The 15,558-nt window shown below is 40.7% G+C and overlaps 1 protein-coding gene across 1 annotated transcript; it reads left to right on the top strand.

Annotated features, from left to right (window-relative positions):
- The first annotated feature begins 34 nt into the window (after positions 1–34).
- Positions 35–13,686, top strand: LOC148340004 (transketolase-like). Its single transcript, XM_088290862.1, has 14 exons — positions 35–381; positions 2,122–2,239; positions 2,832–2,945; positions 3,286–3,383; positions 6,963–7,154; positions 7,258–7,376; positions 7,949–8,145; positions 8,395–8,559; positions 9,074–9,230; positions 9,615–9,745; positions 10,404–10,487; positions 10,849–10,942; positions 11,018–11,140; positions 13,040–13,686. Exons 1-14 carry the CDS (start codon positions 275–277, stop codon positions 13,225–13,227), a joined length of 1,887 nt encoding a protein of 628 aa, XP_088146988.1. The 5' UTR covers positions 35–274; the 3' UTR covers positions 13,228–13,686.
- The last annotated feature ends 1,872 nt before the right edge of the window (positions 13,687–15,558 follow it).

Consider the following 15,558-nt stretch of genomic DNA (forward strand, 5'->3'; position numbering starts at 1 on the left):
ACCTCCTACTATTGGCTGTGCTCGTGCGTGACTCTTCGGAGTATGAGTGCAGGCGCAGGCTGCTTTTAGCGCTAGATTAGCCATATTCATGGGATTTGCCTGCTAACACGCCCCCTCCTGCCTCAATTTTCGACCGTCCCTCCCTCACCCGTTTCACTTCTGTCACTCTGCAGCAGACCTACATCCGCCTTTTTAACCCCTGCAGTCGACAATTGCGCACGCGGGACCATTTTGGGGGTGTTAACTCGTCTTAATCTGTCTACACGGGTACAACATGGAAGACTACCACAAACCAGACCAGCAAACTGTGCAGGCGCTCAGGAACCTCGCCAACCGGCTCCGGATCAACTCCATCAAGGCGACCACTGCGGCGGGCAGCGGGTAAGAGCTGAATGGATCCCACCTTGGCATGTCACGGTCCTATACAAAAGCACCGTTCTCTAGCAAACGCGGAGCGGTGATCGAAAGTGCAAAATTAAATAAAAGAGCCATACGCGGTTATTAATTACAGTTTGGCAACACATGAGTGAAAACACGTGTAATAAAAAAAAAAGAAAAGAATAAAAATGATACTGTAAGATTGTCTCAAGACAGGTGCAGAAAATAGTCGATGGTTACATACCATTCACTATACTTATTCTATTGTAATATTGTGGAAATAATTAATTACATGTTATACGCGCCAATGATCCATGTTAACCGTGGTTTAAAAATTCACCTGGGTTGTCATGCATTTTTTTATTAAATTTTTGATCCGTAGAATACTTGATTTCTGGATTAGAAGCAGAAATGTCCAAAATGGTTGCTCGTTTTTTCGACTGCATCTGACTGTATGGGACTATCTTTTGGCAATATTTCAGTCCCGAAAGATTATGGTTTGGTAATTCTACTAATGTGAGTTCTCGATCATTATTCTTGTCGCCTTCCGTAGAATACTGTACTTACTTTTTTCATGGCGAAGAAATGTCATGTTTCCTGAAAGTGAAATTAACGTGGGTAATAGTAATTCATTTACCGTGGCTGTGTTTATTACTATCACCGATGCACCTTATTTGATTTTTAACTCTAATGTTGCAAGCTAAGACGTGAATGCTTTTTATTTTGTTTCACTGCGTCATACAATTATGGTCCAACTACCCCACCACAAAAAAAACAAAAAAAATCAATTTTACGCGTCATAATTTCCGCTCTCGTTCGTTGATTAAACAAATAAGCTTTACAATGAAGAAGAATGTGATTAGGTCCTGTCAAGAGTGGTCGGAGCCGCTTCCGTGCTGGGTTATATAAGGAGGAGGAGGAGAAAAAGGAGGAGCGAAGTCCGCTTTGGTGCAGTCGGTGGTCCAATGCACTCGACCGGACGTGTTGCGCTGTCAAGGCCGAATGAAGCTCGCACGCGTGGCCAGTTTGGCGAGCACGCTTCAGTCGCTGCCACGTTAAACTCTCGGAATTCCATCGAACAACTACATCCACGTAGACTTTCAAAATAAAATATTTTTTAACTCAGTTTTATTTGTCGTAATAAATCACCGGATACTCGAACGTGACAGATTAAATAAATGTTGGCTTTCAAACAGGAGTGACATTTATTAGTTTTCATGTGTACACCATATACGTTATTAAGTATTTCTCCCTTTATTATTATTTTTAATATGGTGTAGGTGTTGTTCTGATGACATAATTGTTCACCCAATATGATATATTCATTTCATCCTTCAACTCACTGAATGTTTTTTTTAGGTCCCCACATTTAATCACATTTTCCCTTTCAGGAGAGATTAAGCCTTGATGGAGGAAGGCTGCAGTGAGGTATTTCTGGCATGTCGAGTGGAAATGGACAGAGCAATAACCTGCAAGATATAATATCCAAAGAGTGTGCATGCACAAAAAAAAAAAAAAACGACAATACCCATTGTGTGCGTGAGAGGGAAACCTCTCGTAACTCTGACGGCGTGTGCTCTAGCATGAATTAACCCAGTAAATGCATAGAAACTGTCACTCTGTACCACTGATGAGAAATTTCTTTGTCTGTTTTACTTTCCTGCATTGACATGCGTTGGCTGTGGTTTGCTTAAACAATATACTGAATCATAACATTTCTTATGTCTTGTTCATCTGTTTCAGTCACCCCACGTCATGTTGCAGTGTTGCAGAGATCATGTCTGTGGTCTTCTTTCATACCATGAAGTACCGACCTGAAGACCCACGCAACCCCAACAATGACCGCTTTATCCTTTCCAAGGTAGTACTGCTGCTGTATGTCCATTTTGTCCAAATTAGTTGTATCAGGCCAGTAAATGACATATACAGGTACTCCACCGTACATATAATTTGCAACATGATTCAATTTGGTGTATTTGGAACAGTGCTTGATATCTCACATGGCATCTCATTTAGTTATGATTTCAGTATCGCTCCCTTTTCAAACAGGTTAGTTTTTAACTGTGGTCAAGGTCACTCCACTGATCTCAACAATGTCAAACAAACTTCAAATGCAATTTCTCAAATGTTTAGTTCATCTGTCGTTCATTTGCTTACAAGAATGAATTTATATAAGAAAACTGGTGTGGTGGGAGCTTTTTTTTTTACCAGTAGAATATGCACTGCATAAATAAACAGTTTGGAGGACCAGCAAAGTGTTTGTGTTGCTTTTGATTATGCAGAAAAAAATGTTTTAAAAAATCCACTTCTATTTTACCCAATTTTCTTTGAGGAGCATCCATTGAAATATTTTTGAAATTCTATACATTTTTATTCTAGCGTAATTTTACTGAGCAATTATGAGTCCTTACATAACAAAGATTAAATAGATTTTATTTCCTACAAATTTCCAGGGTCATGCTGCCCCTGTGCTTTACGCTGTGTGGGCTGAGACGGGTTACCTGAAGGAGAATGAGCTGCTCAACCTGCGCAAGGTCGACTCCATCCTCGAGGGTCACCCTGTCCCGGTGAGGATCCTGCAGAAAGTTCTTCTTCCTCTCCATTTTCTTGCACGTCAATGTGATGGCTAAGATGGAGCATGACCCATTTGCTTTTGGGCTGGGTTACAATTCATACTCATATTGACACCTATGGGAAATTTAGTCTATTCAATTGTCTCACATACAAAGTTTTTGCATGTAAGCCAGTACTTTGGACATAAGTGGAGAACATACACACTCCACACTGAAAGGTATTTAGCATGGATGAGCCAAAAATAAAAATAAATCTTTCTACATTTGGTATGTGTGTGTGAGAACTCAAACAACCATGCCTGTGTTTTGATCCGATCATCTGTTGTGCCAACAGAGGCAGCAGTTTGTGGACGTGGCCACAGGTTCTTTGGGCCAAGGTCTGGGAGCTGCGTGTGGAATGGCCTACACTGGGAAGTACTTTGACAAGGCCAGGTAAGATATATGAAAAGCACGCTCATTTGGTCACCGGTGACAAGATTCTGAGAAAGAGCAGTTTTTGTTTTTGCCTGTTTATTGTATTGTAACATTATATTGGTTGAAATAATGTGTTTGGATGAAAATTCTGTAGACCTCCTACCAGAGTTTTTAATAGTTTGGGATTTTTTTGGTTTTGATTGATTTTATTTATTCAAAAATACTTAGTTTTAGTGTGCTTTAATTAGTTTTAGTTTTTTTATTATTATTAGTAGTAGTAGTATTTTTTTTATGGTTGAATTTTTTTAATGTTTTCATTTATTTTTAATATATGATTATAAGAATTTAATATAAGATTTAAAACTTCTCGTGTATGGACATACAACGATACCAAAATAAATACTTTTAAGCTCATGCATGATATTAATTGGCAGAGGCTAAAACAAAGAACATTTTTGCTATAATTATCGTTAGTTTTTTTTGCAGTAAATGAAATATGTAGTTTCAGTTAGTTTTCATTCTTTTAAAGGCATTTTTGTTTTTATTTTTTCATTAATAAAAATGCTCTTCCTATTTAATTTGAGATATTTCATAAATTTTCATTAGCGATGGAGAATATTGCTGAACGCTAGGTAGAAATTAATTCACAAGGAATGCGTCTTCATGTTTTTTTTTTTTATTGACTGGTGGTAAGTGAAATAACTTGATGTGTTATTCACAGGAAAAAAAATCATTATAAGAAAATGTACAACTTAAGGTGTTTCCAAATTTCCTGCTGATATGAATGAATTAAAATTCAGGGCCAACTGGTGACACCCATAATTGAATTCATTAATTGATGGTTCCCCATACTTCCATCCATTCAGTGTAAAAGATTTTGAAAGACAGCAGCCCATTGTGTTGACGTGACATTTTAGCCTGGAGCGTTGGAACCAACGCACACTGACAGGTGCGCTCTGGGTTGACATTTGTAAAGCCCGCCATGCACATTAACGCTGTCACATTTAGCATTCAAGATTACCTTTTTAATCGAATTCATTTTTGTTATATTATCCCCAGAATAGGTCAAAAAATCTTTGGAATAAAATAAAATGAATGGCATTACAATATAATCGGTGGAACTGTCACGTTGGAGGGTAGTTGGTTGATAAGAAAATATAGTGTGCTGTTTTTTTTCTTTTTTTGTTGTAAGCTCAGTGTGGGGAATGCCATAGTGTACTCTCTCTTTCTCCCCATGCTGTGAGCACTCACTTATTTCCGCTCTAATAAGCACACATGCAAGTGCACTCCCTCCACGCCCCATCTCCCCATCTGCTTTGCTCCCCCACAACACCTCCCCAAAATGGAAATGTGCACACCCTCCCTTTTGGTGTGTCTTCTGCCTTACTCTTTGCTCCACTGCAAAATGCATACAGTACATGCGTGCAGAAGGCTGCAGAGGTTTTTCTCTGATGCTCAGTGCAGCTCATCACTCAAATTTAATGCAACACGAAGGTGGCAAAGCCCATCTGAGGCCTCAACCACTCAATTTTTGGACATTTCTATTGCCTAAAAGTGACAGTTTCAAATCATTTGGGCGCGACATTGACTTGTAACGAAGAAACTACAGACATTTTTTTTTTGTTGTATGAATACAAAGGTTTCATCATGCCCTCTAACCATGTGGGCATGACTGCATGTCGTTGCCATGGAGACCCCGCATCACCTACTTTAGTGGTCTGTAGCTTTTTATGGGTCAAGAAATTGCATTTGGTCATTTCCACTTTGACGGCGCATGCATTTATTCGAGACAATAAAAACGTGATTTGGCTCAAACAATCATCGACATTTGTTTTATATTGTTCTGATAAATCATGATCGTAGAATACAGTAATAATGATGAGTTTAAAAAATATTTCCTGATTGTCTGTATTGTGATATTTTGGAATGTTCACTATCAGTGCAGGAAATGAGTCTTAAAATCAACCGAAACGAGGGTGTGGTTGCTCCAGAAGTACAAAAAAAAAAAATGTATGCATGAATGAATGTGTCAAATGCAGCCGAGTTGAGGGTGATGATGCCGCAATAATCCAACATAATGAGTGTAGAAATATGAGATTATTGAGTGAAGCAGAGACACGCAATGGATGTGTACTGACTGGTTTGATGATTTGTATGATTGTCCATTGTAGGGAAGGTGTGTGGCTCTTTTTGTGACGTTACATAAGAATATCAAATTGTTACCAAAAGCATTTTTTTCATGTATTTTACTTTATTTAAAGGCGCCATTATGGCAAGAATTGATCGACAGCATTGATATTCTGTGTTTAAAAAAAAAAAATCATACATGATAGTATAATACTGACTTAATTCCGAGGGTGAACCACTTTATTCTAAACGGTCACGGCTGTCGGGAAAGCCCCGGAGCTGTTCTTCCTTCTTGTTGCTTTAACTATACTCAGCTAACTCCTCTCCATCCCGTCGCGTTCACCTTCGTGAAATTCCTATCGGCTTATCGCTTTCTTCCTTTAGCTTCTATGCGCTTTGTTGTTTCTTTGCGTGTGAGGTTGGAATGCAAAGTGTCTGTGCCTATCTTGCAGCTTTAATAAGAACGTGTCTATTTGACCGGAAAGCTGTCAGCCGTCGTTACTGTGCGGGAGTGAGGACGAGGACGTAGTGGGTGGGGCGCTGGGCACGTGTGCCTTTGTGCGTTTAAGCGTCACATCAGGGCCTCAGCCCAAATTACGAAAGCTGCTGGTAAAGACTCCCCAGCTGCTTCAAACCTCTGCCACTCGAATGCTGTCTTGAAAAGAGATTTTAGAAATTCGCTCTGTTTCGATGACGTCAAATCTAGAATGGATTGAATTTAAATGGTTAAGCACCGTTTTTATACGAAAGACTTCTCATCTATCGTTGCAAATTATTTAAGATCCACACCTTCATCCTCCTTGAAAAGTAAAAAAAAAAAAAAAAGCATAGCCATGCTATTATTTTTAGTCTAATCATGCAATCAAAACACATGACAAAATAATGACAAAAATGTGGTCAACATTTTTATTTTAAGTTTTCATGAAAATAAAAAGAATATAGTAACCGCAAAAGCTATATGTAATATGATAATATATTTAGTAATATTTCTGAACTAAGGCTTAGGTTCAGCAACAGGTGGATTTTTTTACGCGATAGCCCTAAATTACAACGCATGGTAAAATCCGTGTTGCGCAAGTTTTGGTATGTTGAATTTAAAAACAAAAATGAAGAGATCTAAAAAATCTGCTATGATTTTTTTTTTTATGTAATCAGTGTCAAAAGGGACACAAAAAGCCATCTCTGATTAAAATCCACTGCTGATTAGTCTAATTCAAATTGAATAATTAAACTACATTTTGTGAAACTTACACGTTTTGTATATGAGAAAATGCTGCAAATTTCAAATGACACATGGTAAAAAAAAAAAAATGAAAAAAAAGCAAGAAAATAAAGAAACACTGCAGACGCAATGGTTAGTTGGAAACTTGATTGAAACATCATTGCAAATCCTTCGGAAGGGAATGACCAATGAATGAAAAAAGATGATCCATAATATCCCCACGTTCTTCGTGGTTGATATGCGCACAGCTACCGCGTGTTCTGCCTGCTGGGTGACGGCGAGCTGTCCGAAGGTTCGGTGTGGGAGGCCATGGCCTTCGCCTCCTACTACCAGCTCGACAATCTCGTGGCCATCTTGGACATCAACCGGCTGGGCCAGAGTGACCCGGCGCCTCTCCAGCACCACGTCGAGAAGTACCAACGACGCTGTGAGGCCTTCGGGTGAGTTGGTCATAATCAGTTTCTCCTACGGCTTGTTTAGAAATATTCCATTGGAATGGAATAAATCCAAATCAGTGTTGATAGTCGGAGCGTCTTTGTGCAGGTGGCATGCCATCATTGTGGACGGACACAGTGTGGAGGAGTTGTGCAAGGTCCTCAGTCAGCCCCGCCACCAGCCGCTTGCCGTCATCGCCAAGACCATTAAGGGCAAGGGCATACAAGGTAGCATTTGACAACTGTGTGAAATGAATTAATTAAAAAAATAATAATAATAATAACCTTTTCATTCAGCGTGTTGTCAAATTTAAAATGAGACCATCATGACCCTGTCGTAAACCCATCCCCTCTTTTTAATCCCCAAGAATGTGTAGAATACACACTCCAACGGCCTATTGTCCTGTACGAAGGTTTTGTTATTTTTAAGGAGGGGAATGTGCATTATGGTGTGGTTGGGGGGGCTCCAGAACATGAGCACGAGCAGTTGTTATAACATTCTAAGGCTGTGGTCCACATGATTCTAACCTTTGACCTTGAATGCAGCTTGTTGTGTCAGATGGATTTTATGCATGAGCCGGCAGCATACATGTGGGCAAAACCGCTCGTAGCTTTCGGCACATCTGCGAAATCGAATGACACGGAGCAATATAAGAATATTCAGCCATTATATCTTAATATTGTGATCATTTTCTTCAATGACACACATTGGTCAAAATATTAGAAGTAGCTCTCAGTATGACGCAGTGGCGATGAACACCGCTGCAAATGAGCCCAATGGCGATGTGTGTGTCTTTCAGCGGCCGAGGATAAGATGGGCTGGCACGGGAAGCCTCTCCCCAAAGACATGGCCGAGAGCGTCATCAGGGAGCTGCAGAGCCGCATGGTCAGCAGCAACAAGCGCCTGTATCCTTCGCCGCCCTGCGAGGACTCCACAGCCGTCAGCTTGCGCAACATCCGCATGGCCAATGCGCCCAGTTACAAACCTGGAGAGAAGGTATGCAAGGTGGACTATTATTGGGACCAACCACACTTGCTGAAATGCATTTTATGTTCCTTGGGATGTGGTTGCAGTCGCTAAGATTTTGTGGGCAAACCAACAAAAAAATGAAAAATGCCTTGAATTTTAACACTGAGCATGAAGACGCCATTTTGTTGACACGATATTTCACTTATCACACACACCAGCCTGACTGTGATTTGCCCTTTGCACCCGCGTCATGAAATGTTGTCTGTCTGTGACCAGATCGCCACCCGGAAGGCGTACGGCATGGCTCTGGCCAAGCTGGGCCGCTACAACGAGCGTGTTGTGGTGCTTGACGGAGATACTAAAAACTCGACCTTCTCCGAGCTCTTTAAGAACGAGCATCCCAACCGTTACGTGGAGTGCTACATCGCTGAGCAGAACATGGTACGATGGGCTTTCTCAGGCGTGCATGCTTCGGGTTTTAGTATAGTCACAAACATGCTAGTATGTCAACACATTTATTTAAAAAAAAAAAAAATCATGAAACAGGTCTGGCCAAGGACGATGGTACTCGTCGAAAAATGTTCAAATAATTTGACCATTGGGGCATTATTCTCTAATAAATATCACAGGTGTCCTCAAAGTTGCAATCAGTCAGTTGGCATATTTAAAAGAAAAAGAAGAGTCGTGAGAGGAGATTCAAAAATGGGAAAATTGTACAAGGCGACAATTAAATCTGCAAGCAGCTTGATGTTCCCGTGAGCACAATTGTGCGCATTATCCACAAATGTAAAATGCGGAGGACTGCTTTCAACCTCTCTGGATGTGACTCCTGCAGGAAAAGCAATGACAAAAATGAGATTTTTCACACATTGAAGTGAGCAATTACTGACCCAGAGAGGCAAAAAGCTAAGACGTCTTAACTGCTTGCCACTTTTATTTGACTTCCCTCTTCCAGGTGAGCGTGGCGATGGGTTGCGCCGTGCGGGACCGCAACGTGGTCTTTGCCAGCACCTTCGCCACCTTCTTCTCCCGGGCCTACGACCAGCTGCGCATGGCTGCCATCTCCGAGAGCAACATCAACCTGTGCGGCTCCCACTGCGGCGTCTCCATCGGTCAGCCAATCACAAACTCGATTCTCTTTTGAGGGGGTTTATGACCTGTTTTTTTTTTTTTTTTCCAACGTTAAAGAACTCACTAGTAAATGCTTCCCCAGAATCCTGAACTTGATCCTCCCATCTTGTCACCTTCTCCTCCTCCTCTTCTTCCTCTTTTCTGGAATCAGCAACCTCCCTCCCCGTGTCCCCCCCACGAGTCACGGAGAAAATCTGATTCTTTCCCCACCTCCTTCCCTTTCACCTTCTCCTCCACCTCCTCAGGTATACCGCATGGTCACGACCTGAATGCATGCTCGTCTGCTCTCGCATGCTGCACGTACTAAATGCGAGTTTCACGCTTCACATCGGTTCCTATGTGTGTGTGGGCGTGTGTGTGTGTAGGAGAGGACGGTCCCTCTCAAATGGGCCTGGAGGATCTGGCTATGTTCCGAGCCATTCCAGGGGCCACCGTCTTCTACCCGAGTGATGGTGTCTCCACCGAGAAGGCTGTGGAGCTTGCCGCTAACACGAAGGTACCAAGAATGCAGTTACAAGTGCATTTGTTGAGAAAAAAAAATGTCGTTGATGATGGCCAAAACCGATTTTCCAAGACTCCACGACGGAGTATATCATGCGTTCGGGAAGGACTGGAGAGCGAAGGATTTTTTAACTTCGCAGCAAACACGGCGACACTTTAGCGTGATTTACTGGATTTATTAATTATCATCAATTATTTAAATTGTTGAAAGAAAATGTATTAAAAGTAGCCCAATATGTAAAATAGGTTATTGGACTCATATTTTAATGGGTTATTTACCTTAAAACAATTAACAAAGTATTGAAACATTTTCAAATGATAGCATAAATTTTAAAGGTCCTGTAAAACAAAAAGGAAGACTCCTTGTAAATATGACCCGCTTCAAGACCAGTGTTTTTAACCACCCGGCCAAATTTGAATAATAGAAAAAATATATATAAAATGAGGCTTCAAAAATCAAGCCGTTGTCTCCTCTCTCAAACACTGTGTGCCTGTCCACTTAACCTGTCTCCTGCGCAGTGTTCTCAGTACAGCCTCCAACTCAATTGCAGCCCTAATGAGGACAAGTCCTGCCGAAAATGAATGGATGAATAACCGCTTTCATCTCTGTCTCAAAGACGCAGTATAAATGTGAGTTGTTATTTGTTTCCCAGGGTTTGTGTTTCATCCGAACAAGCCGCCCCGAGAACAACATCATCTACAACTGCAATGAGGACTTCCATGTTGGACAGGCTAAGGTTTGACGTCTTTGTTTTATTATCATCTTAAAAAGATGCAAAAACATGTCTGTCACGTTCTTTTAATTGCCTTCAATCTTCCCGCTTACGTTTGCGCACAATTTAACACTAAAATTCCGTGAGCACGTTGCTTCAACACATTTGTGTTCTGTATTTAACTGAGTATTTATTTTACTCGCTACATTTGAAATACATGCCGGATATCTTTATATTCCTTTTTTTCCCGACTTGCTCTAAATAGACTGGTTACTTCTTTTTAGCCCGTGTGTATGACGACACAACATAAATAGACTTAAAGGCAACCGATTGAGATTTTTCGGTTTTATCATCCTTAACGTCTTCATCTTCCCTTCCTTCTCAGGTTGTGTACAAAACCAATGATGACCATGTGACCATCATTGGCGCGGGGGTCACCCTCCACGAGGCGCTCTCGGCTGCCGAACACTTGAAAAAAGGTACGGAAAACCTTCTTCTGTGTTTTGGGTGTGTGAAAGCAGCCGGTCAAGAATCCTCTCCTTTCTCCACCGCAGAGAGAATTAACATCCGCGTGATTGACCCGTTCACCATTAAACCTTTGGACACCAAGACCATCATTGACAATGCCAGGGCCACCAGGGGGCGCATCATCACTGTGGAAGACCACTACTACGAAGGTGAAGAGTACATTTTGTTCCATAGGTCGTTAAAGCTTATGACGTCATCCATGATGGCGCTCCATTTTTTTTTTAGACAAGGTGCTGTGGAAAACTCACAGGAGGCAGAGAAAAATAAGCCCCACCCAGAATGAGGTTGTTAATGAGCTAACGTCTTACGAAATTTGACAAAATCTTGTGATGACAGTTTTATGCCATGTCAAATGCATAGTTTTTCTGTAAATGTCATCCAAATTCAATCCAACATATCGCCCCCTATTGAACTGGAGTGGAACACCTGCCGTCTAATGAGTCCTGTTGTTGGGCTAATAATAACACAATCATTTAAATTACATATTCTCAATTTAATGCGAATATTTATTGGGCTTCTTTTGTCCTTGAACAATCATGCATTCGTTGTCGCTACAATTTAGGGGATGGGGGACATATTTTGGAAAACTGACGTTTCAATGTTTGCATACTTGCAGTTGAGTTTCTGCCCACCTATCAAATCTGAAATTAAACAACCAAACAACCAAATGTCATATTGCCTTGCCCTTACCTAAGGTTAGAAGCCACCGTATCACAGAAAGAAAGAACGTGGTGCTTAAGCAGAAAGCCCGGGGATGATTGTACATCAACTCGTAACTAAAATGGCTTAAAGCAGAATAAATGAATCGAAAAATAAATCATTTGAAGACAAAAAGAGAGCTACAGACAGAGCGCCAAGATGTAGAGGAATTTCTGTGAATCTTGTGAGTATGGAAGCAGATGAGAAGGGGGGTGGGGGCATGATACAGTATGTTGTTGTGGGGGATGGGAGCCGGCACAGCCTGTCAGAGCTTCTTAATTTCCGTTTTGGCCTGTGGGCCCTCGCTGACCTACATACAGTACCAGCTCCGTGTCCAAAATGTCTTTGTCTACTTGTGACTGTGCAGACTTGAGCTTTCTATTATATGATAAAAGGAGGACCAGACTGGACGCCTTTCTTGTGTTCGTGCTAGCCTTGGCGCTAAAATTATTGTTCAGTTGTGTGCAGTGTTTGTTTGCATGAAGGCATTAAACGTGACCAAATAATATTTACTGTCTTCCAAGACATCATGTTATAACACAAGTATGTTTGGGAACAGTATTACCATTTTCTGACACGTTGTAGCTTCTTTATCTTCTGGCCACTCGTCCTTTCGCACTCTGTGTTTCCTCAAATCGTGGCCTTCACCATATCACAGGGTTGCACGATCTTTAATGCTCAAGGGATTTTTAGAATGATGGGCAGATGGGCTTGGCCTTTCGTAGATGTGGTTAAAAAATGTTAAATGTGCATATAAAATATGGAAAATAATTTCTTTTCATAATAAAATAAAAATTCATTCTTGTTCTGTATTGTGTTGTGTAATCGATGTGAAGATATTTAATACAATAAATTTAATCTACAACTTATTTTAAATTGTTTACTATTTTATTTACAATGAATGAATTATTTAATGAAAATAATTATAACTAAAAATGATGCAATAAAATATTTTTCCTCTGTCTATTCTATAAATTAAATAAATAAATAAAACGAATACAAATATAATAATAACTATGAAAATAAAATTAAAAAGTAATAAATATGAATAAAAATGAATTTGTTCTAAAAATGAATTTGGAACAAATGTGCGATTTATTTGCGATTAATTGCAAGTTAACTAGGGAAATCATGTCATTTATTTTGATTAGGATTTGAATTTTAACCAACTGGCGTCCCAAAATATATATGCGCATACATGTGTGCGCGTGTGTATATTGAGTAGGACACGGACATTAAAATTGTTTGAAGTTGCAGTCAAAACATCACTAAGAAGCATTGCACGAGATTTGCTGATACTTGCAGAAACCTTGTACGAGTCCGTCCGTCTTCTGTGTGTTCCTCATCAGGTGGTCTCGGCGAGGCTGTGTGCTCGGCGGTGGTGAATGAAAGCGGTTTCAGCGTGCACCGACTGGCCGTGTCTCAGGTGCCCCGCAGCGGCAAGCCCCACGAGCTGCTCCAGATCTTCGGCATCGACCGCGACGCCATCATTCAGGCCGTCCGCAAGGTGCTCAGCGGCGCCGCCAACGCCAAGTGAGGACGGACAGACGGATGGAGTGGCGCCCCGGTGAAGGTGAACTCTATCTTATCGCCATGGTGACAACAAACGCATAAGCGGAGTGGAGGGCCCACTCCTCATGAAAAGCCCCTTTACATTTACAAATAAAAAAATTGTCATTGATGTTGTTTGACACCCTAAACCATTTCTGTTGGCGTACTCACACAAATTTAGAGCCTCTCCCTTTCCCTCTTATGAGAAAGATACTGCTGTAGTGTGGACGTGAGCGAAGTCAAGTGATGTGTTTTGTTTTTTAATCGTTTTTGTGGAACCCCTCTCTTCTCGGGTGCGACGCCACACCCACTCTCAATTGTAAGCCCCACCCACTAGCGGCAACATGGTTTGTTTCGGAGCACTGACTGTTTTGAAACCCTTTTTTTTTGGCCCTCACACGCGACAGGACGGCCTCACACTAATAAAAGGGTACTTTCTTCACAACACTTGTCTTGACCTTTTTTTGCAACACACAAACCTTGAATAAAAGTGTCATTGTGTCGTGTACTTATATTCCAGCATTTTTTTCAGATAATGCCGTAGGATATTGCACAAAGAATGAAAGTACAATGAACCCGCAAATTTACCTATTAGCAGATTTTGGGGTGTTTGTCGATGAAAACTGACATATCTGCTGTTTTGTTGATCAGGCCAAAGCCGTATCTAATATAAAAATATGGCTTTAGTGCCATCTGATTACATCGATGTTGACCTGAGGGGCGGAGCTTCATTTAGTTAGGTAAATAAACAAAATCCTCACTTGCAGTTTTATTTTATTAAAAAACAAAATTCTTCATCTTAATACCAAATTGCAAATTTACATTACGAATTTAATACAAATTTAGTTTGTGTTTTTTGACGTTACATTTTTACACACAAAAATAAAAACTTATACTAGGCGTTAAACCATTTAAACATTTTGACTCCATTAAGAGCGAAACAAAATGAATGGGAAATTGTTCAAAGAGAAATTTAAGGCCAGTAGCAGAGGTCACCAACCTTTATGAAACTGAGAACTACTTCTTGACTACAGATAAATGCCAACAACAAAAAAAAACAATCTGCTCAAATGACCTTTAAGCTCATGTTCTCATTATTAATTCATATTCATCTATGAATGACACTGATCATGATACAGATTTTTCCCAATAATTATCAACAGTGATATAACAACGTATGCAACAGAAAAATATCAATAGACAACATTTTTTATCTTTAAATCGCTGCAAGTGTTCACCTAATGAAGTTACAAAATCCCATCATTGGTGAGTTATTTTAAGAACAGATCACGGGCGACTCAGGCGGTCCTTGCGGGACACCAGGTGCTAGCGGCTAACATGTCGGTGACTCCTGTCTTAGCAAAATGATGTCATAACGGGACTATTTTCCAGCAAGGAGAAAATAACAAGGGCCCCAGAAGTAAGCTCTGAGGAACACCTTATGTTGAGGCTCTGGTTTTCAGACTGAAATTTAGGGTTGGTTATATTGGAGGTATAAACAGAATTTCCTTGTAAAAATGACATTTAAACGTCTCAAGGAACAATGTGACTTATTTCACAATAAGAAAAATAAATATCATTTGCATGTAACTTTCTGCTGCATAAGCGTAAATTAAAAAGAGCCCAGATCGCTGATCTTTGGGACAATTGTAAAAGCCCGCATCCACCCTGTGCTGTGCATATTTTATATGTGTTAATAATTGAAAAGCCTTTTGAAATATTCACACAGATTGCAGCATGTGCGCTCGGAGTAACTTCTTTATTGTATATGGCGTTCGTGCTTTCGATCAATCACATCTCGTTCGTTATACGGTAAAACGTTTCAAAATGTTCCGCTCAATTTCAGAGAGTCTACATATACAGTACACACATTTGGTCTTGTTTTGTCCATTAGAGCAGATTAAAATCATTCGTCTTCTTGTGCAGTTTATTGACTTCAGCACGACAGTATGAGACGTGATGTTTGCAATGACCGTTGACCCCGCGCCTGTAGCCCGTCGGGACTCTGTCTGGTTCTGGAGGTGTTGTCAGCTGTGTGTGTGTGTGTGTGTGTGTGGGCTTGCACAGTTGATTTGTTTCACACTGTCTCAGCCATACGTGCAGCTGCCAATCTTCTGTATGGATGCACTCATGAACAGATACACACACATGCACACACATACACGCCACCGTTTCCGTACCTCCTTTCAGTCATTTGCCATCACTGTAACGTCCCAATCGCCCCCCCCCCTCCTCTTACAAAATGTGTACTGTCGAAGCAGCCTTGCAACCACGCTCTCAGACACAAAGGAATATCATATGGATCATATTTGACGAT

This window comes from Idiotropiscis lumnitzeri, chromosome 3 (genome assembly GCF_059441095.1).
Source record: "Idiotropiscis lumnitzeri isolate Australia: NSW breed Sydney's pygmy pipehorse chromosome 3, RoL_Ilum_1.0, whole genome shotgun sequence".
In the NCBI taxonomy this organism is placed as follows: domain Eukaryota; kingdom Metazoa; phylum Chordata; class Actinopteri; order Syngnathiformes; family Syngnathidae; genus Idiotropiscis; species Idiotropiscis lumnitzeri.